Source organism: Amblyomma mixtum, chromosome 4 (genome assembly GCF_055824585.1).
Source record: "Amblyomma mixtum isolate Tamu chromosome 4, ASM5582458v1, whole genome shotgun sequence".
Classification (NCBI taxonomy): domain Eukaryota; kingdom Metazoa; phylum Arthropoda; class Arachnida; order Ixodida; family Ixodidae; genus Amblyomma; species Amblyomma mixtum.
The window spans coordinates 72,077,113-72,100,748 of NC_143015.1; the positions used below are offsets into that span (position 1 = coordinate 72,077,113).

Below are 23,636 nucleotides of genomic sequence, written 5' to 3' on the forward strand. Positions count from 1 at the left end.
ACGAGTGGAACGCGACAGCATGTTGCAGTGCTGGCAGGGAGTCCACGGAATGCCATTGCCTGTTCGATATGACGCCTTGCCCATTGTACAAATTGCTCGGAGTCTCTAGGAGGTCTCTGAAAACAGCCCGTCCACTGTGCGAAGAGATCATGAATGGGCTGCAATGACGCTGCTCTCTGAATTGGTGCCGTTGTGTATCTCCCTTTGTGGTTGTGATTTGAGAACGAAGGAAAGGCGCAATAACTAGTTGTTAGTTGTCTCACATATCACTGGACACCTCAACCACGCTGTGAGGGAAGGGAGGGAGTTTGGAGTGAAAGAGAAAAGACAGAAAGAGAGGCAGTAACGGAGGTCTGTGTCTGTCTCCCTTGGCGTCGCATTCGTTGACCACAACAGAACACAGACGCGTACATCACAGGCACTTGCGCGGTAGGGGTTCTATGACATTGCAGTGGTTGACACCCGCACACAACGTGACACACACTGGCTCAATTACCACTGCCTGCCCGAAGAGGTCGCAAAGGGTTGCACCCATGCTGCCACCCGCAGGGGTGAAACCGTCGTGTTATCGCCGAGCTCCGTGTTTGGACCAGTTGACGTCTTCAAGCTTTCGTCTGCTGGTCCTCCAAATTCAAATCCACAACCCCTGTGCGATGTCGGTGCACATTGAAGAGCCCCAGGTCGCCGAAATTATCGAAGCCCTCCATTACGGCATCACTCATAGCCTCAGTCGGTTTGGAACATAGAACTCCGTAAACCCAAACTCCAACCGAACACAGTCGTATACCACCTATTGTACCTCAGTGCATATGGGAGAATTTTACATGCCGCTGCTTGTTGGTGTTGATAGTCACAGTACACCAAAAGCAATGAGCCTACTTTCCCTCAAACTCATTGATGAATGAGCATAGATGATATTTATCTCTTGGCCAACCTTTGCCATGGTGTGGGATGTGGGGGCCATTTGGACATTTTTGAGAATGCTTTGGACTTAATATGGGGGGTTGTTTGTGAAGGCAACATTCCTTTACTGCCGCTGTCACCTGCATGTCATCCATCACATGCTCTTTTTCTGTAGCTCGCACCGTTGCTGCATCGAGTCTGACGGTGGAGCGCAAGCGGAGAGGGAGCATGGGACGTGCACTGCAGGGTGACACACGCTGCTAGGCAGGACTGCACGCTTTCCCCTGTTCCTGCGTTTGATCTGGCATATGAAAATGGCCCATATTCTTTGCTCTGTAGCTTCGACGTGATTCACATTTTCAAAAATATGGTATGGATTGGTATGGTATGGTATGGGCTAGGTACAAGCCTCTAGATAATAGAGGAAACTGTATCTCTAACAGTTCAAATGTTAACTACGTTAGAGTTTCGTTGATTTACTTGTTAATTAACATGTGTAAGCCATTTTCTGGTGGCTGTCACCGATGACTATACTGCACCGAAGAGAAGACTGTTTTAACTAAAAAAACCTATTTATAAAGCCTTCAGTCGTGAATGAAATGCCTGTGATAGACCGTAGGCAGTATTTTAAGGGGTAGAGGTGGAATTTCAAAGTCCAGCAAAGGATATAATTTGTTTTCTTAGTAAGTGGGGTGCTGTCCAGTAAGTTTAATCGCAGACATTTAATTTGAAAAGTCACTTACTTTTTTTTTAAACATTGGCAGGGGAGAAGCTGCGGTTTTTTTGTCCAAGAAAAGCAAGAATTGTGATGCCTATGTGTGTGTCAAGAAGCGACACAAAACCTGACAGGCTGTTCGCTGGCGCATGGTGGCAGTCGGAAGTGTGAGCAGGTGAACTTCTTGCATCATAGATTTCCGAGCCCATGTGATTGCAAGTGCTGCTACATGTTGAATGCAATGTCACGCAGGCGCCTCATGCTGGCACTGATCGAAACCGAAAATGAGTTCAAAAACTTCTAAATAATTACACAAATTAGGCTCTAGCATGAGTCTGTTTTCGTGGTTACTGCGCTTATAGAAACCCTCCATAACAAAAACAAGGACGTGTGGCTGTACCTATTTAATAATTATGTAGGCATGCAAAAGGGATTAACCTTGTTTGCTGAGGCAGCCATTTAATATTTTGTTGCGTTAGATGGTGTTACAGTCACTTTAACTGCTCTGTTAAAGGGTCCATGAAATGTTTTTGAAATTTGCTTTAAAATGCACGCATTATGTAGAGTCAATGCCAATAAGCGTTCATGCCGTGTACAAGTCTTCAAAAACGAGCTGATAAGTTGTAAATAATTTTTAGAAACATTCTTGGCCTCGCAGTTTGACCCAGTGCCGACATATTTGACGGTGAGGTCTGAGTAATATTATAACGCTGTCACGAATACCAGTGCCTAAAGACAAGCAGATGTGACATGCTGATCAGGCTATAGAAACACTGTACAAGCCAGAAGAAGTTATGTGGCATCAACATGCTGAGCATAGATCCACAGAACGAAGAATTTTCTTGAGCCAGTGGCTCTTGCACGTTAAGCAATATTGTTTAATTCAGGTTGTGATTCTGCGATGACACTAGCAAGAAATGAAAATGAGCGGACTACGTTGCAAATACCTTTCATTAGAAAAAGCTTAATAGTCCACTCTGCAATATTTGTTGCGAACATTATGCCAACGTAACGAGACTAGATTTTCTCAGATATCACAACTGCTCAACATACCCGCATGTCATGAAGGTTACACCGGAACGCACATCCGGCAAAAAAGAGGAGAAAGAAAAAATTTCCAATGGCTGCTTTTATGCAGAGTGTTCCTGGCAAGCTCATCGGCTGCAAGAGACGCGCAGATGTGGTCCTACTTATTCAGTTTTTATGCACATTTGAAACGCAGGTGTCCATGGATAAAAAAAATTGCAGTCTTAACAATACAGCCGGGTTCAACCTCGTTCTTGATGAATTTGTATTCGAGAGATCTCACAAAGAGGTGAAAGAAAAAATGCAGTGCAGAGCGGCTGTTTCTGCCAGCGAGGACATTTGCGAAAGACGCGTCATAAGCTGTCAGACTAAAACGATGGTACTAGTAATACAGGCAACCCTTAAGAAACAAACACGCGTGACAACAGAGTGCGGCGAGCAGTTAGGCTAGTACGTACAGAGGTTGCTCCAGCCCGCATAATGTACAACCATGGCAGCCGATAGGTGGAGCTACTGGTTCAGAGTACAATGTGCTCGTTTTAATCTTCTCTTTATCTCCTTGTCTGCTCCTTTACTGCCATTCTGCATTTCCTCTTCATGCTTTCACTGTTAACTCATAATCATAACTCCCACTGCAGGGCAAAGACCTCTCCCATGTCTCTCCAATCAACCCTGTCCTCTGCCACTTGCCACCGTATCCCCGCAAACTTCTTAGTCTCGTTCGCCCACCTAACTTTCTGCCACCCCCTGCTACGTTTGCCTTCTCTTAGAATCCATTCCGTTACCCTTAAGGACCAGCGGTTATCCTGCCTTGCATTACATGCCCTGCCCAAGCCCACTTCTTCTTGATTTAAATTAGGATGCCATTAACCCTATTTGTTCCCTCACCTACTCCGCCCGCTTCCTATCTCTTAACGTTGCACCTATCCTAACGTTACACTGTTAACTAACCACCATCATCTACTTAAAAGAAGGCGAAGCCAGGACCCATTGGCATTGGTGGCTCTCTTGTGGTGCCTGAGGACATCATCATCATCGTGCGTCTTGCATTCTAGCTAGGCTTCGTTTGCTCGACTGCTTTTCCGAATGCTCTGCCTTCACAGCACGCCCCCGCAATTGATCAGATCGTGTGCTATCAGCGGAACCGGTGCCGACGCTTCTGAAGATCCGTAAATCGGGGCAGAAAGCAAGGGTCCTGTTCCAAGAATGATCGCCCACGCTTCGAGCATGGCAGCTTGAGTACCGAAGCCTCGTCCAAGCGTGGCTTGTATCGCCTGTGTGGAAACAGACCTTCTTCGATATTATGGCACCAAAAGAATTTTCTCGGACCAGTTGAATCTCGGATGCCACCATGAGTGACGATGAGCAGCCACTACCCTTCGCGCTAGGGCCTCTCCACCGAGTGCTCGGTAGACGCGTTCCCAGGATGCTGGCTCATCGACCAGCTAGACTCGTGGAACAGCGCATTGCGGGCGATGCGGCTGGTGCTGACAGAGTTTGAGCCTAAAAAACTCTGCCTGCACTCATATGACGACAGGGATGACTACGGGGCCAGCTACGGTGGTTGCTGCAATGTAAACGACGGTGTGTTCTTCATAACTTGGCTGCCTAGACAATACCGTCGCGTCCACGAAGTCTGAGTGTACGACCGAGTCCGCATTGACCGGCTCTCCTTCATGTCGTCTATTGTCACTGGACCGGCTCGAAACTTGAAAACCATCGTACTGCATCCCTGCCGCGGACTTCAGCTTGGAAGCGGTTATCTTCAAGTCTTTGAACCACCACGTCTTGCACCTAAGGTGGCCGAAGTGCTGAAGTGCGAAGTGCATCAACTCTCCACAGCTTCAAGTTGGTCGGAAACTGTCTCCAGAATCTGCGGCATCCTGTTCCTGGCAGTAGTCTCATGTAAGCGACTGGAAGACAACCCTCCAGGATATCAAGACGTTTTCCACCTGCGACTCATTGGCGAATGAGAAGTGCAGATATGCCCTCTGTAGCGCATCCTGTGCGGCGTGTATGACTCGCTAGCTTTGAATCATTCACTGTGTTTTTTGTACATAGACTTATGGGGGTGACGGCAGTAGCGATGAGGGCAACACACCGGGAGCTCTTATCGGTGCGCTCTGGACCGCACTCAAGGCATGTGGGTGCCTCCAGACATTCCACTTGGACGTGCGCAGGGCTTGAAAACGAGGAGCCGGCCCCACTTTTTACTGAGGTCTTTAACGCCCTGGTCACCCCTTTCGTCACCCTGGTCACCCCTTTCGCTGGTCACCCCTCGACTGATCTTCAAGACTGCCAAGGCGCTGTCTGTCCTGGTTTCCCAATGCAAGAGGAGCCTCGTTGACCTGCACATCTGGAGCATTGCCAACATATTGAGCACAGTCCTGGGTGCGCTTCGCAAGATGGTGACCACGAATGTCTTCCTGTCAAGGATAAGTCAGTTGTTCTGCCTGGAAAGATGTGGTGCAGAACAGTGTGCTCAGTGTGCTTCGCAAGATGGTGACCACGAATGTGTTCCTGTCAAGGATAAGTGTGAGGTGAAAGAAGTGGTGCAGAACACACTCCTCGGTGTGCTTCGCAGGATGGTGACCAGGAATGTCCGCCTGTCATGGATAAGTGTTAGTTGTTCGGCCTGGAAAGATCTGCGAAACACTTTCCTCAGTGTGCTTCGCAAGATGGTGACCATGAATGTGTTCCTGTCAAGGATAAGTGTGAGGTGAAAGAAGTGGTGCATAACACACTCCTCGGTGTGCTTCGCAAGATGGTGACCAGGAATGTCTGCCTGTCATAGATAAGTGTCAGTTGTTCTGCCTGGAAAGATGTGCGGAACACTTTCCTCAGTGTGCTTCACAAGATGGTGACCCGGAATGTCTTCCTGTCAAGGATAAGTGTCAGGTGTTCTGCCTGGAAAGACGTGCTGCAGAACACAGTTCCTGGTGTGCTTCGCAAGATGGGGACCACGAATGTCTTCCTGTCAAGGATGAGTGTCAGGTGTTCTGCCTGGAAAGACGTGGTGCAGAACACAGTCCTCGGTGTGCTTCGCAAGATGGTGACCACGAATGTCTTCCCGTCAAGGATACGTGTCAGGTGCTCTGCCTGGAAAGACGTGGTGCAGAACATAGTCCTTCGTGTGCTTCACAAGATGGTGACCCGAAATGTCTTCCTGTCAAGGATAAGTGTCAGGTGTTCTGCCTGGAAAGACTTCGTGCAGGCTAATGCAGCCGTGGACGATGTGAAGGAGTGCAACCAGAGCCTCCTCAACAAGGCAGCACAGTTCATGCCGCACCGTTGCGGGAACACCTAGTGGCGCTGTCGGGAAAATCCCGGCTCCAGATGTCCCTAGACGTGAAGAAGGCGTGGTGTTATCTTCAGGACAACTTCGTTGTCTTCGCTCGTGTCATGCGCGTGGCGGTTATCTGCGAGGGCGACGGTAGCATGCAGCTGGATGGACTCAGTGTTTACTGCTGGCGTGCCATCGCGCAGTACCTGAAGCTGAGTGATGTGGCCCGGTAATTGGTTACCTATTATGGGGACATTAGAAGACATTGCTGTCTTGTGTTTGTATGCGTGTGTGCGGCATGTGTGTGTACGTGTGTGCGCGCTCTGCTGTCAGTAAACACAACTTGTCAGCGTTTTCAGTAAACACACATTTGTTCACTCGTTTCCGTGGCATCTTGTCTTCGTTTCTTTGGCTTGACTTTTTTCGAGCCCTGGACAGCGACCACGTGATCAATGTGAACTTCTGAAAACTCGTTCTCCCGTGTGATGCCTTCTGCGCGGTCGAGTGTGCGTCGTAAGGGCTGAGACGCCACTGTAAAAGATGTTTGTCGCTTCTCGGCTTTCTCCTGCTTTCGCTGTTACTTCATCCTGACATGTGTGGCGCCGTGCAAAATTGTCCCACAGAGCGGTCTGCAAAGCCACGGCGCAACCCGTTCGTGGCAGGGTTGCGGCGACCATGTTGTGGAGATCACAGTAATTTGCAATTTCTTTGTGTTTCGCGGTTTCCCACATTGCATAATCGGTTCCCACGATGTGACGAATCTTCTGTGGACCAAACACGATGACTGCTTCGTAAGCAGCAGTGTCTAAATCATAGTGTGTAACGTGCAAAGTTGGCTCGCAATCCTGAAGGGCGTTTCATACGGATGTGCGGGATCTAAGAATGCTAATCAAGCAGTGTAGTTGTTTTCTGGTAGTGTGTAAAGAAATATCTGAAATTCCAAGGAGGGGGGGGCTTAGTCCCCTTCCGGACGCCCATGGCTCCTACATACCGGTACTGTAGATAGTGCACTGCACAGCCGTGCGAGGAAACAAAGCTTACCAGAAGTCCGTGTATTACATGTCGTCTTGGTACTACTGTTGAACTTAGCTCCGTGAAGAGTGGTTCTCGCGGACCATATTAGAAATAAAGCATTTCCATTACGGCTCCTGTGCTGGGTGGTTGTCTGTTCTCGTGGTGTGTGCGAGACAGCAGTAAAAGTGACCTCGCAGGCCAGTAATGGCAGGGTCCCTTTAAGAAGCCTAACAGTAATAGAAAGCTAACTATTCGATATTAGTTAACCATACTGCTAGTTAGCCCGTCTTACCTGTATTCTGAAGACTACACCGCTGACTGGTATGCCGAAGAAAGCGCTCTTCTAACTGAAAATCCTATCTTTAAAAATTGCGGAAAGTCTTAGGTGAAACACCTGTAAGAAAGCGCCCCGACGGGCAGTGGCCATACCACATGTATGTATGGTATATGTACAGCATCGCAATTTATTCAGGCCTTGCCCTTGGCCGGCTGCAGGACGGCGATGGGCACCACGCGCTCCTTGAGTGTCGCCGGCTCGGGCGACTTCTTGGCGGCGCGGATGACGAGCACGCCTTCTTCGTCGGCCATGAACTCGGAGGTGACCTGCTCCGGGTCGGCGTCCGGCGGCAGCATGTAGCGCCGGGTGAACTCCCGCGACACGAAGCCATGCTCGTCCTGGCGCTCCTCGTGCTTGCCGTGCACCAGCACACAGTCCGTGCCCACGACCTGCGCCAGGCGGTGGGAACGGGCACATTTACAAGAGGCCACGCTTGTCAGGCGCCATGCATGTTTGTTAATGGGCGAGCCACGGGCATATTAGTACGAAAGGACACATGCGCTTACCAACACCGATCAAGAATTCTTGTCACCGTACGTACGACCTCGTGCCATTGTCTAGCAACCCGAGTTACTACCCGAGTAAGCTAGAGTAGTTACTTGGGTAAGCTCGGGTAAGTTCGGAGGAGCGTTGATATTGTGCTGTTGCCTAGCAACATGAGTGACTCGGGTTGCTCGGGTAATGTAATTACAGCGTCGCTCCCGCTGCGCGAGAGGTTCGGGAAGAGCAACATGGGTCGCAAAATCCGGACGGGTGGCTGGGATAGAAACAGCCACCTGCCAGTGCAGTGGCGCATCACTCAACCACTGCGCCATTGCGATGGCAGTGGTATGAGGACTCGGCGCCATCTATGAAGGTTAAGTAGAGAATTAGTTCAATAATGGCTGCGTTTGGGCGAGTTGGTTAGACATGTTAAACCTGGAAAGCGCATAAAAACAACGGACAACAGAAAGAGACAGACACACGAGCGCTTACTTCCAACTGATTTTTATTTTCATGCGAGAGCAGAATATATATGTACACTTCAGATCACCTGCGCATGCGAAGAAAACTCAAACAAGATAAAATATTATCTGGCTGCACATGCAAAAGAAGAAAGATATGCAATCTCTTTCTCAGACAGCAAAATCGACGCACCACTTACACATTCATCGCCAGATCGTGCTATCTCACTTGCCTCAACAATTTCACGCGTTGTTTTACACTTACTTTTATACAGAACTTTACATTGATGAAAGAGAGGACGACAATTCCTGCTTTTGCACTTGAGGCAATGAATGCTCAAATGCCCACCTTTTCTGTTTTCGACAACGTAATTGTGTTCACCTAATCTCTCATTCAGGCATCTACCAGTTTGGCCTATGTAATATTTACCGCAAGTCAAAGGCAACTTGTACACAACCCCTTCTGTGCATTTTACAAATGGTTTTTGGTGCTTGATCATGCAACCTGACTTCAGCCTGTTTTTTGACGTGCTCTGTTTGCTTAGCGCACTCAGCTTACTTGGGGCAGAGAACAACACATTTACATTCACTCGGTTACCAATTTTTCTTAGGTTGTGTGACAACCTGTGCTTATAGGGTATGACTGCAAACTTTCTTTTATCTTTTGTCTTATCCGGCTCTTGCTTTGAGTTAGCATTCCTTTTGTTTGTTTTTACAAGTCCTTCTGCAACAGACACCAGCATGTGCAATGGGTAGCCAGCATCTTGCAACTTTCTTGACTGTAAAAAGATGCTTTCTTCAACAGAATGTGGGCATGACTTTTTCAAACAGTTTATGAAACCTAAACGAGCTATGTTACGTTTAATGAGTTTAGAATGCGCGGAGCTAAAAGGTAAAGGCAATTTTCCATCTCTGGGATGATAAGTCCAGCAAGTATGATCTGCAAAAAATGTTAATATGATGTCAAGGAAGCGTATGCTGTTGTTAACAGGGAGCTCATGTGTGACAACAAGTGGAGATAAACAATTCGAAAAACAATCTAAAACACTTCCAACGGCCTCATCGAGGGTGATTACAGTTGTGTCTAACAAAATTAAAAAGTCGTCAACGTAACGAAATACATTTACCACCCCTACGTCTTTCAGGCAGGCAAAGAGCCTTCTGTCACATTCGGATAAAAACATGTCACTTAAAATGGGAGCCACACTGGACCCTATACAAATACCTTGCTTCTGTAAAAACAGGTCATCGCCCCACCTAACAAAAGTAGAATCAAGATAAGTACCTAAAAGTTCTAGAAAAGCGCCAACACTCACACCCACTGAATTCTGAAAATCAATTACACCAGAGTTCTCGATACATCTTTCAACGCACTGCAGCAAACCATTTTGGGGCAAAGAGTAGTAGAGGTCCTTTATATCTACCGAGAAAGCACTGAGACTTCTTCTTTCACTTTGCTTAAGAAAAGAAGTCACGCAAAAGAAGTGTCGCAGGGCATCGACGTTTTAAAGAAGTGTTCGAAGACAAGGCCAATGGTGTCCCTTTCAAATGTTTTGAAAGTGCTCAAGGAAGACAACTTATGTGTTCTTCCATCTGATAAGGACGGCGGTTTTGCTGTGATGCCAAGATGCCTTTTTGGTGAAAAAGTTGACAAAGCGATTGAGAATGTTTTTCACAAGCAGCAAGGCATTAAGCTTTCAAAAATTAGGCTGAAGGCAAAAAAGTTGTGTACTTCGCACAATCTCACCCGTTTAGCTCAGTCCATCGAAAATTCCAGAGGCCTAAGTCTTGACATGTTTTTTTCTGCTAAAACCCATAAATTGGATTGTCCTTTAAGAATAATCGTTTCAGAAGCGGGAACGTGGCAAAAATCAGTCTCAGACTTCCTGCAAAGGAGCCTAAAACAGCTAGTTGTTGACGACCCCTTCTTAATAAAAAATTCCGATTGCGTGACTTCTTTTCTTAAGCAAAGTGAAAGAAGAAGTCTCAGTGCTTTCTCGGTAGATATAAAGGACCTCTACTACTCTTTGCCCCAAAATGGTTTGCTGCAGTGCGTTGAAAGATGTATCGAGAACTCTGGTGTAATTGATTTTCAGAATTCAGTGGGTGTGAGTGTTGGCGCTTTTCTAGAACTTTTAGGTACTTATCTTGATTCTACTTTTGTTAGGTGGGGCGATGACCTGTTTTTACAGAAGCAAGGTATTTGTATAGGGTCCAGTGTGGCTCCCATTTTAAGTGACATGTTTTTATCCGAATGTGACAGAAGGCTCTTTGCCTGCCTGAAAGACGTAGGGGTGGTAAATGTATTTCGTTACGTTGACGACTTTTTAATTTTGTTAGACACAACTGTAATCACCCTCGATGAGGCCGTTGGAAGTGTTTTAGATTGTTTTTCGAATTGTTTATCTCCACTTGTTGTCACACATGAGCTCCCTGTTAACAACAGCATACGCTTCCTTGACATCATATTAACATTTTTTGCAGATCATACTTGCTGGACTTATCATCCCAGAGATGGAAAATTGCCTTTACCTTTTAGCTCCGCGCATTCTAAACTCATTAAACGTAACATAGCTCGTTTAGGTTTCATAAACTGTTTGAAAAAGTCATGCCCACATTCTGTTGAAGAAAGCATCTTTTTACAGTCAAGAAAGTTGCAAGATGCTGGCTACCCATTGCACATGCTGGTGTCTGTTGCAGAAGGACTTGTAAAAACAAACAAAAGGAATGCTAACTCAAAGCAAGAGCCGGATAAGACAAAAGATAAAAGAAAGTTTGCAGTCATACCCTATAAGCACAGGTTGTCACACAACCTAAGAAAAATTGGTAACCGAGTGAATGTAAATGTGTTGTTCTCTGCCCCAAGTAAGCTGAGTGCGCTAAGCAAACAGAGCACGTCAAAAAACAGGCTGAAGTCAGGTTGCATGATCAAGCACCAAAAACCATTTGTAAAATGCACAGAAGGGGTTGTGTACAAGTTGCCTTTGACTTGCGGTAAATATTACATAGGCCAAACTGGTAGATGCCTGAATGAGAGATTAGGTGAACACAATTACGTTGTCGAAAACAGAAAAGGTGGGCATTTGAGCATTCATTGCCTCAAGTGCAAAAGCAGGAATTGTCGTCCTCTCTTTCATCAATGTAAAGTTCTGTATAAAAGTAAGTGTAAAACAACGCGTGAAATTGTTGAGGCAAGTGAGATAGCACGATCTGGCGATGAATGTGTAAGTGGTGCGTCGATTTTGCTGTCTGAGAAAGAGATTGCATATCTTTCTTCTTTTGCATGTGCAGCCAGATAATATTTTATCTTGTTTGAGTTTTCTTCGCATGCGCAGGTGATCTGAAGTGTACATATATTCTGCTCTCGCATGAAAATAAAAATCAGTTGGAAGTAAGCGCTCGTGTGTCTGTCTCTTTCTGTTGTCCGTTGTTTTTATGCGCTTTCCAGGTTTAAAATAGAGAATTAGCAATTCTGAATATACGGGCATTAATTCACTTATCACGTTATACCCTTAAGGCGGAGCTTAAATGCCTTTCCAATTGAAGAATGAACACCTGCTTTCGCACATCTACTCGGTTTGGCTTTGTTCAACCTCTACCAATTTTTCTTCCAGCGTTTATATCAAAAGCACAGTCGGCGGCACATCTCAAAAGAACTCCCGTGATGCCTCTGTTCCGCAGTCGATTTTAGCAGCGGTTACAAATAAACAAACTTGCCAAATGCGAAAAAAAAAAGAAAAATGTTGCTTCGGGATCCGGCCTTACGGGTCCCTAGTTTACAATGACGAAATCGTCAACCTTTTCCCTTTTTTTTTTCTCCTAATCTGGCCAGTGCTCGTTTATTTGCTATTTATTTCCCCTAGCCAGACGGGATTGCGCCAAACGTTCAACTACTTAGCAGCGGTTATGGGCACGCACTTCTTTCGTCGCAGCACTTCCATGCCTATACGGTTCTGAATACTGTAATTTCTTATGCCGGGTTTCCCGGAGCAAGCACGTGCACGTGCCTCGTATGAGAGATCTTTTATGAACGCCCGATGTCCGGCGTTACGAGAAGCTATACACTAAGCTGGCCACAGAAACACAAACGGGGACAGCAGCCGGAGTACTACACAAACGGGGACAGCAGCCGGAGTACTTCTTTGTATTCGTCTAGGAAACAAGCGGTTTGTCCAGTTTCGGGCTCAGAGTAGTCTGGAGATGGTCTTTCATTGTGAAAAAGATAAGTCAACTACATAACAGTCTTTTTGAAAAGGGTAGAAAGGGTGGCCTATAGCCATTACCGCCGTCATCACGAACACGAGCCTATAGGTAGATTGTTGTGTTGGTGATGGTTCAATGGGTTTGTCAGTGTGGCAGTAGTAGTTCTTCGAGCCATAGGTACAGCCAGCACATCGGCTCGTCTCTGTGCATATATAGACAGAGATCCCCCCAAAAGTGGAGCTTACGCGGGCCAGTTAAGCAGGTAAAGGGGCGCATCCTGTCGTGAGAGTAACTCCCCTCAGTTCCAATTTCAGTGGGGATTTGCAGCCCGCAAGGATTAAGTGCAGATGGTCTGAGTCCTGGTCCTAGGAAAGGAGCGTTGTTGTGTGCCCCACTCTTGCTTCAGTGCGAAACGTGGCTTATATCCATGGCGCCAAACGCGGCGTCACAGTGGATGCATCCGACGTTACAGATTTAGCATAGCGCGGTCCGCGCCGCCAGAGCGCGCGCGCTGATTGGTCTCGACGCGAAAGGCCAGCATCTGGCGCCATCTGACGCCATCGGGGCGATCTGCGCATGAGCAGTGGCTACCCGCGGAAGAGGATCATGGTAGCTGATTACAGATCGCGCTATGCTAAATCTCTCTATGAACGCCGGCATCAACGGATGCGGTGCACGATACGGAAAATGCTACCAAAGGGAGGATGGGGAGAGGTTGGAGTAGCTACGAGTCCCTTGGAGGAGACCGTTTGCGCACAAATTTTGGAAACCTGCGGTTGCTCTCTCTCCGGCTTTTCTTGAGTTTGGCGCTTCGTGATTATGTGAGCTTCACGTAAAGACGAAGAATTTATCTGACAAATAGCCTGGAAGAGCATACGCAACATTCCGTGAATGCGTTCCCGGTTCTTGAAGCGAGCTAGTGGGTGGAGGCTGTATCCCAGTTGTTTATACCGATGTCGGAATCTTCGTGTTATGTGCGACTGCTTTGATCCGCATCAAAGTCTGCGCGTTATAAGGTTTTCACAGATTCTTGCTTGGTGACGACCGAGGTGCGGATCGAATTTGAGTGAGGGTTAACGAGTATAACAGCAGAGTTAGTTCTTGGGCTACTTGGTATTCTTAATTTAAACTCATAGTTTTTCAGCGCAACGGCACACGGCCAAAGAAAAGAATCAGGTTCTGCTTCTTTTCTTTGGCCATGTGCCGCGCCGTTGCGCTGAAAAACTATGAGTTTAAATTAACGAGTATAAGATAGGCTCGACGAAGGTTTGGTCTTGGGTATGCGGTCGGTTATGTGAGGACTTTAAGGATGTCTTTAAGGTAAAACCTAAATTTAATATACGTGCTGTAGGGCCACGCGATGACTGCCCCTGTTCATGAACCTTTTTAGCAAGAAACCTGTCTTTGCAAATGGTGTTGCACGTAAAGGGCTCATATTTCAGGTAGATTTGCTCACCATATGTTTTAAACATAGCTCTCATGATGTGTACCACACAGCTGTCACAAGGTGTTATTGCTATGAAATAGCTCCAGTGTCGATCTAGCAGTTTCTATACCATGGCTGCCATACGGTGAAGGCAAATATTGCGTATAAAACTAACTGTGCCAAAGCGAATTGTTGTTGCCTACATCTTATGCCTTGCTCTCAAGTTCCTTATTCTCGACACATCAAACACGCCTTAAGCCACCATGCAGTGAATATGGGACAGTGGAGACCGGAAGTACCGCAATGCGCAGCCGATGATGGGTATTAAAAATCTGGAATTGTATATGGTTGATGCGGAGAGTGCTTCTCACGGAGCTCGCTAACGTCATGCGACTATACAGGCCGTCATGGAGAAGAATGCATGCTGGCACAGAACATCAGATGAAGCGTAGTGTGGTTCCGGTAGATACCAGTGACAGGACTCTTAACTAGCATAATAGAAAAAGGCAGATGTAGTGTGGCTCCGATTTCGGGCTCAAAGAACTTGTAACTAGTGCTCCTGTTGGTAGTATATACAGTAACTCTACTTGTAACTAGCTTGCAGCTCCGCCTAGCGGCAGCTTGCCTTTTACTTGCATCATCCAAAAAAATACACGTCGCTGTTATCCGGCCGTGTCCATGTAAACCCATAAAGGTCATACGGAAACCTTTCCGAGAAGCATTGAACATGCAGAATTTTCATATCGAAAAGTTATACGCTCCGTTGCTCTTTTTCTGTTACGTACGCGTACTTCAACCATACCAGACGTCGTTGGAGTTCGTGCGCTCACCTTGACGGTGATGTCGCTGGGGTTAAAGAAGCTCACGTCGAGGCGCACTTCGAACTTGGATTCGTCGTTGACCACCTCCGAGACGCCCGTCGAACGAGGCGCCACCTCGCATACGCCGCCGGCAACCTGCGTGTGCAGTGACGACGCATATGTCACATTAATCGGCCTGTACTTGGACCGCCACACGCAACAAAGGGCACGGCAGAAACGCAAATGACCACGTTAAATAAAAAAGTGGCTATGTGCGAACACGCCTTGACTGCGAGGAACTGGTTTTACACCTAGTACGACACTCTCAGACTTTCCTTTCTTTAGTTCACGTGACATGCTTTCTGCCGCGGTGCGCTAATCCTCCAGATTCGTCTTTCTTACGAGAACATTTACTATATTAGGATACAGCTAAAAAAAAAAACTGCAGCTGCTACCACTGGGCCATGGTCTGCGGCGTCCTATATTACTCCGACAGCCAATCACAACAGAAGACGAAATCGGCTTTTTAATATTTGCCTTCATTAAACAACCAGGTATCAAAATTGTAGAGCTTATAGTGTTTTTCTTGTGATTAGTATCTTGTTTAGGTAACTAGAAAAGTTTTAACTGCGGACTACTTTATTGTCATGGCAGAATTCTGTACGCCATTCCTGAATGTGGGCGGAGCTTCACTGCAGACCCCTTTCACAGGGCCGTTTCGAAGGCCCTCGAACCGATAGTCTATCGACTCAAAGGCGATCGAGGGCTGCTACACGGGCAGTTTGAATGGCCATCGAGTCAATAGCCCATCGAGTCGACAAAGCAATGCTAGAGCAATGCGGAACTCAATCGAGATTCCGAGGGCCTTCAAGCCTTGCCCAATGTTGCTAGCATTGCTTCAAACGGCGCCAACGCGCACTTTCGTGCACGGTACATAAGCATGAACAAACATCATTCTCTCAAACTTTAATGCAAGCAGTAAACTATTAGTCTGAAAAATAATTTAGAAAATGTATCCGTCTGGTTTAAAGCACGATTAAAGTGCTTAATTTTAATGCACTCGACGTTGACAGAACCAAAAGCCACTAATTCGAATAAACCGGAAGTTCGAATTAAGCGAGTTTGAATTGCTGATGTTCCAATGGTCAGACTTGAAACACTTTAGCTCTGAAGAAGGTCTGAGCAGCCCCAACTTTCTGCCTGCGGTAACTGCACTAGTGCCTGGACAGATGAGCCCACCTTGCTGATATGTTGTGGATGCATAACTTGGTGCATTTCCGTCACACTATAAGTTACAAACGGCGCGGTCACAGCAGTGACCCCAGCCGCGCGGTAAGGCTCACCTGTCCTCTGCGCGGCGACGAGATGGAGAGTGCCGAGAAGGGTCTCCTGGAGAAGGGTTCGCGGTCGAAGAGGTCCTCGTCCCTCAGCGCCACGCCGAACTTCTGGTCGAAGATGCGCGACGGGTAGTCCCACGCGTCCCACCAGTCCTTGTCCCGGTGGCGGCCGAACAGGCTCCGGTGGAAAGGCATGGCTGGCTGGGGAGGACCTGCTCATTTTGACGTTCCGCAAACCGTTAACCTTTACGGCTATGGTTCGTGGCATCTTAGGCTAAAGAGCACCTGTGGGGGCTCAGTATCAAGGGTTCGTGCTTTGTTGCTTTGAGTGAGTAAAAACAGGCATAGTGCCTCCCAGCGGACAAAAAAATGCGACAAAATCGGGCACAACATACGCCAAAATGTTTTGTCGTAACGACAGTTTTATGTAGTACTGCAGTGTTTTTCTGTAGGTCTGTCACTACAAATAAAGACAGCGCAGCACTACAGCAAATTATGCTATGATTACAGTGGTTATGGTGCTCGGCTGCTGACCCGAAAGACGCGGGTTCGATCCCGGCCGCAGCGATTGACTTTCGATGGAGGCGAAATTCTAGAGGCCCGTGTACTGTGCGATGTCAGTGCACGTTAAAGAACCCCTGGTGGTCGAAATTTCCGGAGCCCTCCACTACGGCGTCTCTCATAGCCTTAGTCGCTTTGGGACGTTAAACCCCATAAACCAAACCAAAAATTTCTGTTGCTACTACAAGCTCATGGCCAAAACCACTATAGAAAATCTGTTCTGAAGACAGAAAACAGGTGATCATGGGCAACGAAGCAAAGACATTAAACGAGACAGTAGCAGTTAGTGATAGTAATAGCGGCAGTTTAGGAATGATAAAGGACGTTACTAAATAATGATGAGAGTCATTAATGACAATGGCCAAGATAAAGGCCTTCAGGTCAAATGATTTTATAGTAAAGGTCTTTAGGGTAAAGGCCTTTAAGTAGGAGGATGCTGTCGCATTCACAGTACCTAAATACCTTAAGTGTCCGCCATAACCATTTTTTACCTTCACCTACTGTCTCCTTACACTTTCTTTTCGCTTTAAACGCAAACCATATGTTGCTCTAAGGGCCATCCTGGTAGTTTGGACGAGGTAAACGTAATATGTAAGCCTTTAAATAAGCAGGCGCGTCATAAGTCACTGCACGTTTGAGAACTGGTGCTCATAGTGAAATCTGAGAAGAAAATTACCGAGCTTGCAGCCCGTATTATGTGCACACCCAATGCTATAGCAAGTTGGCCACGTGTTTCTGCTGGCGTCAAAATCAACGCCGCAGCATTGATTTAACAACTTCGAACGGCGTCTACATGAAGGTGGACGTCTCGGGGACACGCTGGTGTTTCTTAACACAAAGAACTACCTGGAAATAATCTCAAATACGAAGAAAAAAAAAGCGAAGAACCTCCCGTGAATTACCCTTTGTTAACAGCCGCTATAGTATACGAACGGCCCGTTCCTCTTTTTTTCCTCTTGCATGTTGCACTGTAAACAGAAAGGAGTAAAATGGAGCGGGCAACTTACTCCCATACCGTGTATTAGTGTCCAGAGTGCGGTCGTCTTGGTGTATTATACCTGTGTGGCTTCATGCGGCGATTTGAGGCCTGTCGCATAACGCTATACAAGAAATACCGAAATATACTTCGCGTTGCTTCACCGCGGCTTGGAGCGTTGCCCAAAGTCGGCGACAGACGGGCGTCGGAGCGGCAAACGAACAAAGAACGAGGTGAAAGTGATCGCTCCGCTAGCCAAGTTGCTGGCTGGCGGACCATGCCACGATGGCGACACAGGTGGCGCGCTTTCTCGGGAGCGTGCCAAGGCCGTTACTCCTAGTCTCGGCGCATGCAGAGTGTAGTGCAGACAGCTCGAATGAAATAGACTCGGCACAAGAAGACCGAGGTGTGTAAAACAGGCCGGCAGGTGCAGTTAAAAGAGTAGACACCAAAACTTGTTTGCGTAATTTCTTCTTTTTAATAGAATTACATCATAGTGCGGTACGCGATCCGCTATATCATAGTTCGATCCGCGAACCGTATCCTGGAGGAGCCAGGTATACACTCTACGCAGAAAGGAGTAAAAAGAAAATGAAGTCTTCTAGAGCACACCCTCTTATAAAAGTGAGTGCGATATAGGACAGATTACTACCTTTTTACTCCCATATAGGCGTATTCGGGTTTAGAGTGTACACGCATGCGCAGATGGCCCAGAGGTGCGCACACTCGCCACTGCGCATGCGCAGGTGGGTCCCCGCGGAATCGGATCACGGTAGTGGATCGCGCTATGCAATAACACTTTAACGATGTGTGGCATATAAGTATACACGGATGATCGTATGATATTCTTTTATGACGGCTGAATAATTTATAACCGAATTTGTTCTTTCATGCTATGTTGGTTTCCAAGCCGCCGCGGTGGCTCAGTGGTTATTTATGGTGCGCAGCTGCTGACCCGAAAGACGCGGGTGCGATCCCGGCCGAGGCGGTTGAATTTCTTTGGAGGAGAAATTCTAGAGGCCCGTGTACTGTGCGATGTCAGTGCACGTTAAAGAACCCCAGGCGGTGGAAATTTCCGGAGCCCTTCACTACGGCGTCCCTCATAGCCTGAGTTGCTTCGGGACGTTAAACCCCGATAAACCAATAAACCAAACTTATAGAATGCCCTGGTGTCTGTGTTGATGGGCGCTTCAGGATGAAGCTAAACTGATCGAAGATGACACCTTCCCTCTGTTAGTCTGGAGCCACACAAGAATGGTATTAGAATGGATAGTTGGGCTAGCTGATATGTATTGATTTTTGGGTAGGGTGAAGAATGGTATGGTGTGTATGGTATCTGGGCTTTAACGTCCCAAAGTGACACATATCCTGTGAGGGACGCCGTAGTTGAGGGCCCCGGATTAATTTAGACCGCGTGAGGCTCTTCAACGCGTGCTGACATCGCCCAGCACACGGGCGCATCCTGTGTTTCGTCTCCATCGAAACGCCGCCGCCGCGGGAACTACAAAAGAACTTAGACTACAAAGGGGAAAGCGGAAGACTGCAAAGTAGAAAACTTTCCGGTCAACTTCCGTAGCCTGTTAGCCGTATCGTCGTTCGGACAACAGTCATCCACTCTGATGTGATTCTGTCTCATTTGGAACACGACAGAATACCACTCCATGATGTACCAGCTGTTTCGATCTCATTAGATCCGAACCGATTGCTCCTAAATGCACTTTAGCGACTGGATGCTATCCCGTACAGTGTCAAATCAGACGCAATGAGGTGTTTCATCTAATCGCATCCGATTCCATCCCGCACGATCCAGTGTCGTGTTCTGATTCCATTCCCGTCGTTATGCTCGTATAGACACCGAATATTGATGGAGGCGAAATTCTAGAGGCCCGTGTACTGTGCGATGTCAGTGCACGTTTAAGAGCCTCAGGTGGTCGAAATTTCCGGAGCCCTTCACTACGGCGTCCCTCATAGCCTGAGTTGCTTTGGAACGTTAAACCCCAATAAACGAAACCAAACTATACATCTGTACTGTCCTGTACTGTCAAAACGCACTGGGGTCCCTCCTGTGCCAAGGCCCATCTTGTCCGAACTGGTCTAGCTCCATCCTGTGGGATCCCTTTTTTTTATTTCACGCGATATCCAGTGTCTGACTTACCACGCGATTCTGTCCGCTCATATCTTATTCCGTCCTGTAGGATACGATTCCAATTTAGCCTTCTCAATCGACTGGATTTCTTTCGCTTCCAGTCAATAATTTAACCCCATGTGATATGATGCGCCTATATCAGATCTCATGGCGTTTCTGATAGGATTCGATCACTTGGCATTGCGTCTTATATTCGATTCAACCTTATTGCTTCCACTTCTGTGCATGAAGGCATTACGTCGGAGATTCTAAGCGCGTCAAGACTGCCCTCATGTCCTCAAAAAGGGTCCTTCGTCATTCTACATCCGATACAAAACTTCTTGCTTACGTCACTTTTCTCTTATAATACGCCAACATAGCTTGGTTCCCCCCCCCCCCCCCCCCCCACACACACACACACACTAAAACCAACGTTAATGCTCTCGAGATGGTGCAAAGGAAAGCCGTGCGCTTTATCTTCAATTGCTATGGCCTTATGCATTCAGCCACACATCTTTTACGCACGGCAGGGCTTCACACGCTGACCAGCCGTGCCAAATTACACTGTTTAAAGTTTTTGTATCTACTGCTTAATAACGCTTAAAAGATGTCTCCCACAGACTTTGTTCGTAAAAACACTACACGAGGAACACGTCACAAGCATGCACTCACCCTTGAAGAATATTTCTGTCGCAGTAATACTTTCCAATATTCTTTTTTTCCACACGTTATTCGAGATTGGAATCGCTTGCATCAATCAGTCACAGCCCAGCGCACCATAGAAAAATTTATTACCCTCGCTGAGAGCTCTGTACTTTCATTCCTCTCATCATAACCTTGCTCATATTCTTGTAATACAGTACTCTTCTCAGTGTATTTATTGTACTCAAGTGCCATCATCAGTTTTATGACACGATTGCTTTATTTATTATTGCCATTTGTATTGCATGTTTTACCTTTATTTTCTACTCTTAAAAAAGTTAGCGCTGAACCTGTATTTGTATGTTTTGCCCTCTCCTGTAAAAATCCCAGGAAGGGATTGACAGTATTCCGAAATAAATAAATAAATAAATGTCCCTTGAGAACTACACTTGCGTCGTCTTGTGTGAAACTGGTTGGGCGGGATGTGCGAATGGTCGTTTTCGAACCATCCATTTCCATTAGGCTTAACAACACTCGCCATTCGGGTCAGTTTAAAGGGAATTAATTGTTTCGCGTGCTGGCAGGAAACAGCAGAAACCTGAGCCGGCGTTAACGGCACGTCGTGTATGGAGGCGAGCGCCTCTCTGTCATTTAGTGTAAAAAGCGCCGTTCACTGGCCCTGAAATATCTCTCGCGACGTTCCCGGGCAACCCGAGGTCAATGAACTCTCGTGGAAGGTGTCGCGAGACAACGCGCGGCGCCATCTGGCTTAACGTAAAAAAAAAAGAAGTTGGCAACATTGGGCCACGGTCCTCGGTTTTCTGTGTTACTTCGCAGACCGATCACCACCGTAAACGAAATGAGCTTTTTAACGTATGACCTTGTTAAACAAACAAGGCACGTCAAAATTTTTGAGGTTATGATTTCGTCTGGTGTTTATCTTCTTGTTTAGGTAACAACGGACTAATTTTTTGTCGAGTAGGAATTCTGTAAGGCGGTCCTGAATGTGGCTGGAGCTTGACTGCAGACCTAAGCTGTATCCGACCATAGTTTTGGCTCAGAGCCGCAACGTGGCGCAGCACACTTTTGCCGAAAACGGTGAGCTGTGAACAGGACACCTTCAGTCATGCCTGTTCGTCTGCAAAGCTGGCTCCGTACTGATGTCTTCAAGCGAATTCTATAGGAACATATAGGAGGCAGGATGTACAGGCACGGACAAAAATTTGCAAATGCGGAATTGAGGGAAAAATTTATTGCGGTGTGGTCAGGGATAGCAGGTCGATAAAATGCATAGCACGAGGAGACACGCGTGTTCCATCTGTTAAAAGAGTACCATCTGACTGGCTAGCGAAACAACGGAAAATTTTTCTTCCCGCGAATTCGCAACCCGCAAACTTTTGTACATGACTCTACCATTAATCAATGAATCAGTCAGCGATATAGTAACTAATCAAATGCCATCTTGTTAGCCTCATCACTGATTTCTTCTCGGATCAAGTTATGCATTGTTTGGAGATGATATCGGTAGTAAACTTAATTTACTTTTGGCTCGTTATTCTCAGATCGACAGTAATCTTGTTCTTTTGTGCCTTGCCTTCAGGACAAGACGCCGTTAGAATGGTATATACCCCAAACCAAAATTGAATAGACAGTATTTCAATAGTCTGCAGACTGCCTATAAACCATCTAAAGATCTTTTTGTTCGATGTGATATCGCTAGTTATCACACGTTGCCAAAATGAACGGCCCACTTCAGGAAAGTGACGTATCTGTCTGGGCGTCAGTTACCGACCGGAATAATGGGTGACAGGTCATGAAAGACACCATATAAATATAACTTCAAGACAATGTAGACAACTGGTAAAGCTGTAAAGACCAATATCAGTGTAACGATGACGCAATGATGACAGAATTCGTCTTATACACGAGACAGTCCTCAATGTGCTCGTTTTGATAGAATGGCTCATTGATGGTAGATGCGTCTGCCATTGAGCCGAACGTTTCCCCGCAAAAAAATAAGGAGTCTATCTCTTTCTTGTTTTTGTTTACCACGCACCACTAGATCACAGGAACCCCTCCTGAGACATGCAATACGATACGGAAACGCATCGAATCTGACAGGCAGGATACGGGCGGCGCAGTTTCCACGTTCTCAGCCAGCCAGCGAGCGGGAACATCGTCGAGTGGAACTCTACACCGCGAGCCAGTCCAGTTATGTCCAAAATCGGCGAGGAAAGCAAAACGGGCCTGCGATCGTCGCAGCTGTCCCTGGCACCTTACCTTTTTACTCTACGTCAGGAGGCGTTCGCACGTACTACGTCTGCCGTCTGTCAACGGCGCTCGATCGTGGAGCTCCGCTAAGCCTACTCAATGCACCGCCGCTGCGCCGATGAAGGCTTTCGACTTCGCGTCGTCGTTCGCACGTTCCCGCCGACAGGAAGCACAAAAAAGTAAGCGTTTCTTGCGTTTTGAGCCACTGGCGAGGAGCGTTCGAAGGCGAGCCTCGCGGTGGGCTGGTTCGGTTCGAAGACACCGCCGGCTTCTTTCGCGTCGGGGGCGAGGGTGCCTGTGGCGCCAAAAATAGTCAGCGCCGCGCGCGCAGCGCCTCGCCTCTGGCGCGCGTAGTTAAGTTGTGTGCAGTGCCGGCGATGCCTGTTGGGTCTTGGAAGCGAGCTCGCTTGACGCAACCGAAAATAGCGCCGGCGCTTCGCGTTTTGTAGCTGACACAAGCGCGCGAGCGTCAATGAACGTGCAACGCAGCAGTGCTCTTGTGTGCTATCCGAACTGTGACAACATACTGATTGCTGGATCTAAGCAATAGCGGTGTATAGAAACTTGCGGAGTCTTAGCGCGGAAAGCCGACTCTTCACCCAGAACGGATGCATAAGCGCGTAGTCGACATATACGAAGAGAAACTCGTGCTTGCTGACTCAGGCGGTATGCTGGGGAACTCGCGGCGTTCGCGACTCGTTGATTTTATGTGGCGGGTGTGTTCATAACAGTCATCGTTGCGGTCGTGTGGCGTCACAAAGACGAACTGGCGACGAATGACGGAACAGTTGCTACTTCTGTTTTGGCTGACAGTTTATGAAGCTTTCCCTTCATTGTTTACACGCTACTGGCTTGGAATGTTTCGAGACCCTGGTCGTCTCCCCCAACTCAGCTTATCTGATCCAACACTAAGGGGACAACTGGCAGCACATTTTACGCCGCCTCTATAAGACGCGATTTGGTGAAAGGCTCGGGGAAGTTTCACTGCAATATATCGTATTAGAAACATGCGATGCAGGAAGCTCTGGTTTTATGGCTTTCTTTTTTCAAGAGTGACATATCGAGACATCTCA

General features: G+C 47.2%; 1 protein-coding gene across 2 annotated transcripts; it reads right to left on the reverse strand.

The window, feature by feature from the left end:
* Positions 1-7,380: 7,380 nt before the first annotated feature.
* On the reverse strand, positions 7,381-22,858 carry LOC149346969 (alpha-crystallin B chain-like). Of its 2 annotated transcripts, none has more exons than XM_089586783.1 (4): positions 22,573-22,858; positions 15,995-16,189; positions 14,682-14,807; positions 7,381-7,667 (listed from the first exon to the last, which is right to left on the reverse strand). In XM_089586783.1, exons 2-4 carry the CDS (start codon positions 16,181-16,183, stop codon positions 7,410-7,412), a joined length of 573 nt encoding a protein of 190 aa, XP_089442909.1. In that variant the 5' UTR covers positions 16,184-16,189; positions 22,573-22,858; the 3' UTR covers positions 7,381-7,409. The 2 variants fall into 2 exon arrangements, with proteins under 2 accessions (XP_089442909.1, XP_089442908.1); XM_089586782.1 differs by having other exon boundaries at positions 15,995-16,200; positions 22,573-22,857.
* Positions 22,859-23,636: the final 778 nt, after the last annotated feature.

Coding starts and splice junctions, on each gene's coding strand:
- LOC149346969 (XM_089586783.1), bottom strand. CDS start 16,183: ATGCCTTTCCACCGGAGCCTGTTCGGCCGCCACCGGGACAAGGACTGG. Junction 14,808..15,994: donor CGTCGCCGCGCAGAGGACAG/GTGAGCCTTACC, acceptor CTGCACACGCAG/GTTGCCGGCGGCGTATGCGA. Junction 7,668..14,681: donor CCAGCGACATCACCGTCAAG/GTGAGCGCACGA, acceptor CGCCTGGCGCAG/GTCGTGGGCACGGACTGTGT.